The sequence below is a fragment of the Limulus polyphemus genome, unplaced genomic scaffold (assembly GCF_000517525.1).
Source record: "Limulus polyphemus unplaced genomic scaffold, Limulus_polyphemus-2.1.2 Scaffold8182, whole genome shotgun sequence".
Classification (NCBI taxonomy): Eukaryota; Metazoa; Arthropoda; class Merostomata; order Xiphosura; family Limulidae; genus Limulus; species Limulus polyphemus.
Window position 1 is genome coordinate 1 of NW_013673792.1, and position 2,684 is coordinate 2,684.

Genomic DNA, 2,684 nt, shown 5'->3' on the forward strand with positions numbered 1-2,684 from the left:
GTACATTTGCTGTTATATTAAAGTTTTCTTCATTACCCATTCAAGCCGTCTCCAGCCATTATATTTTAGGTTAGTTGAACTTAAAAGTAAAGAACGCCTTTTTTTCCTTATTCGTCGGACTACTGACAATATATAGGTGTTTTACATTGGTGTCACATCACTCCTTTATTTAATAGCTCTACTACTGACAATATAGAGGTGTTTTACATTGGTGTCTACGTTATTTCTTTATTTAATAGCTCGTACGCTAACTATTAGACCATATACAGCCCCAAGTATTCATTTATATTGTGAAAATAAACTGTAAACTTAAGATGAAAAAAAGTTTTTTTTTTGTGTGGAATTATACACGGACTGTTCTCTACCTTAAAAATACGTTTATGTGCGAGCTTTCTGTCCTCCTACTGGAGCCTTCTTCGGGCAACAATGTAGTGAGCGATACCAATTCGTTGATCTGTGGGACATTGCTTTAAAACATGTGTCTAGGCAACAACCAGTGAAATATTTGAACTTTTACTAAAGCCGAATAATCAAAATCCTTGATCGTTGTATCTGTATAACAGTATACAAGTCTTATTAACATTGTCACTTAACAAGGTTTAATATAAATCGATTACTTGAATACAATGAAAATGTAATTATTGATATTATATGGAAGGATAAATTGTTCATATTTCAAAAGGTTTAATTTTACGTCGCTACCACGACAAGTAATATGTTTTATGTCTTTGATAAGTGATGTCCATATTTGTGTTTGGTTGGTAATAACTAGTTGATTGTTACTCAGTTTTGTGTTTTCTTTGCCTATTATTTTAGCATTTGTTTAGGTCTGTTATATGTCGTTTTTCTGACCGCGAAAAGCTATAGCTGATGTGTTTATATCACAGTTAATATCTTAATATCTCTGTAGTGTTAATTTTCATGTTTGCCGATGGCTAGCAGTAAGCTTTAGGGCTTTAAAACGCTAATATCGGGTTCGATACCCACCGTGGGTAGAGCAAGGTTTTGTTAAACGGCTAATCGCTCCCTCACATATACATATACGTATTTAAACACATTGCTGCAATCTGTGTCGTCAACTCTTTTGTTGTTACAATAGGTGTGAAGCCATCCCATAGTGGAAAACCTGACCCATTGTTTACTTGCGGTGATCAGTTCGGCTACTACCCAGACCCAGAGGACTGCAGCCAGTACTACGTCTGCGTATTCGGGGACGCTCTGCATGAGAGCTGTACGGGTGGCTTGTACTTCAGCACTGAGCTACAAACCTGTGACTGGCCGTCAAATAGCAAGTGCGGTGGCGGTAAGTTACCCTTGCTTATAAACAGCAAGTTTAGTGATAGTAGTAAGTTATATTTACTTATAAACAGCAAGTTTAATGGTGGTAGTAAGTTATATTTACTTATAAACAGCACGTTTAGTGGTGGTAGTAAGTTATATTTACTTATAAACAGAAAGTTTCATGGTGGTGGTAAGTTATATTTACTTATAAACAGCAAGTTTCATGGTGGTGGTAAGTTATATTTACTTATAAACAAAAAGTTTAATGGTAGTAGTAATTTATATTTACTCACAAACAGCAAGTTTCATGGTGGTAGTAAGATATATTTACTTATAAACAGAAACTTTCATGGTGGTAGTAAGATATATTTACTTATAAACAGCAAGTTTAGTGGTGGTAAATTCTGCATTCTTATAAACATAACACACATGTGTTGATGATGGTGAATATTGTTCTTTTTTTTTAAAACAAAGCGTGTTGGATAAAGATAATGAAATAGAACCGGACAGTCCGTTCCCAAGTTCTCAATCGATATTTATAAGTGATTTTTAGATGAGGAGTATGAAATACCAAGGAGAGAAATATAGGGTTGTATTTCATACTCCTCATCTAACAATCACTTATAAATATCGATTGGGACCAAGGAGAGAAATATAGGGTTATTCCAATCGATATTTATAAATCACTAGCAGGAACGCCACCTGTAGGGCGGCTGTTACGACTAATATTTACTAATCGTAGTATTCATACCTCATTTTAAAAATGTAGAAAAATTGAACATTTTCTAAAAAAAAAAATTATTTCTGAGAAGTACTGCACGGGAAAAGTGTTCGGATTGTGCTCTTTGGTCATACACAACTCTTTGCATCAAAATGATTCAATGTACAGAGCTCAAAATTTTCATAAATTTTACTGATATAAACTGTAATGTTTTTATATATTAAAAGTGGTACCGTTTATTGAAAAAAAAAATAAGAACCCCCAGTTTCTCAGGACTTCATTTAATAATTACGTCAACAAACATATAACACAGGCCTGCGAATTTAAACTTCGTAAATTGTGTTTGTAATTGAGCACAAAGCTACACAATGGGCTATCTGTGCTCTGCCCACCACGGGTATCGAAACCCGGATTCTAGCATTGTATGTCCGCAGACATACCGCTGTGCCACTGAGGGGAGGCAACTTCATAAAAGTTGGTTTGGTTTTAATAATGGATTTTTTATAATTCACCTACGCAAATTTCGAAAATAATATTAATTTTTTTATATCACGTAAGAAGTTTTTAGAAATGGGAAAGAAAAAAAACACTTACTTAGATCAAATTTACCGCAAATATAACAGAGTAGGTTTGGGTCATTTACACAACATCTTGTTGCCATAGCAACGAATAAATCATATTG

General features: G+C 34.1%; 1 protein-coding gene across 1 annotated transcript in view; it reads left to right on the top strand.

The window, feature by feature from the left end:
• Window positions 1-1,099: 1,099 nt before the first annotated feature.
• Window positions 1,100-2,684, top strand: part of LOC106475176 — a gene marked incomplete at its 5' end in the record, with an annotated part of 9,272 nt that continues 7,687 nt past the window's right edge. The window contains one exon of the mRNA XM_013935872.1: window positions 1,100-1,303. Coding sequence (XP_013791326.1) covers window positions 1,100-1,303 — 204 coding nt within the window. The remainder of the gene's footprint in view (window positions 1,304-2,684) is intronic.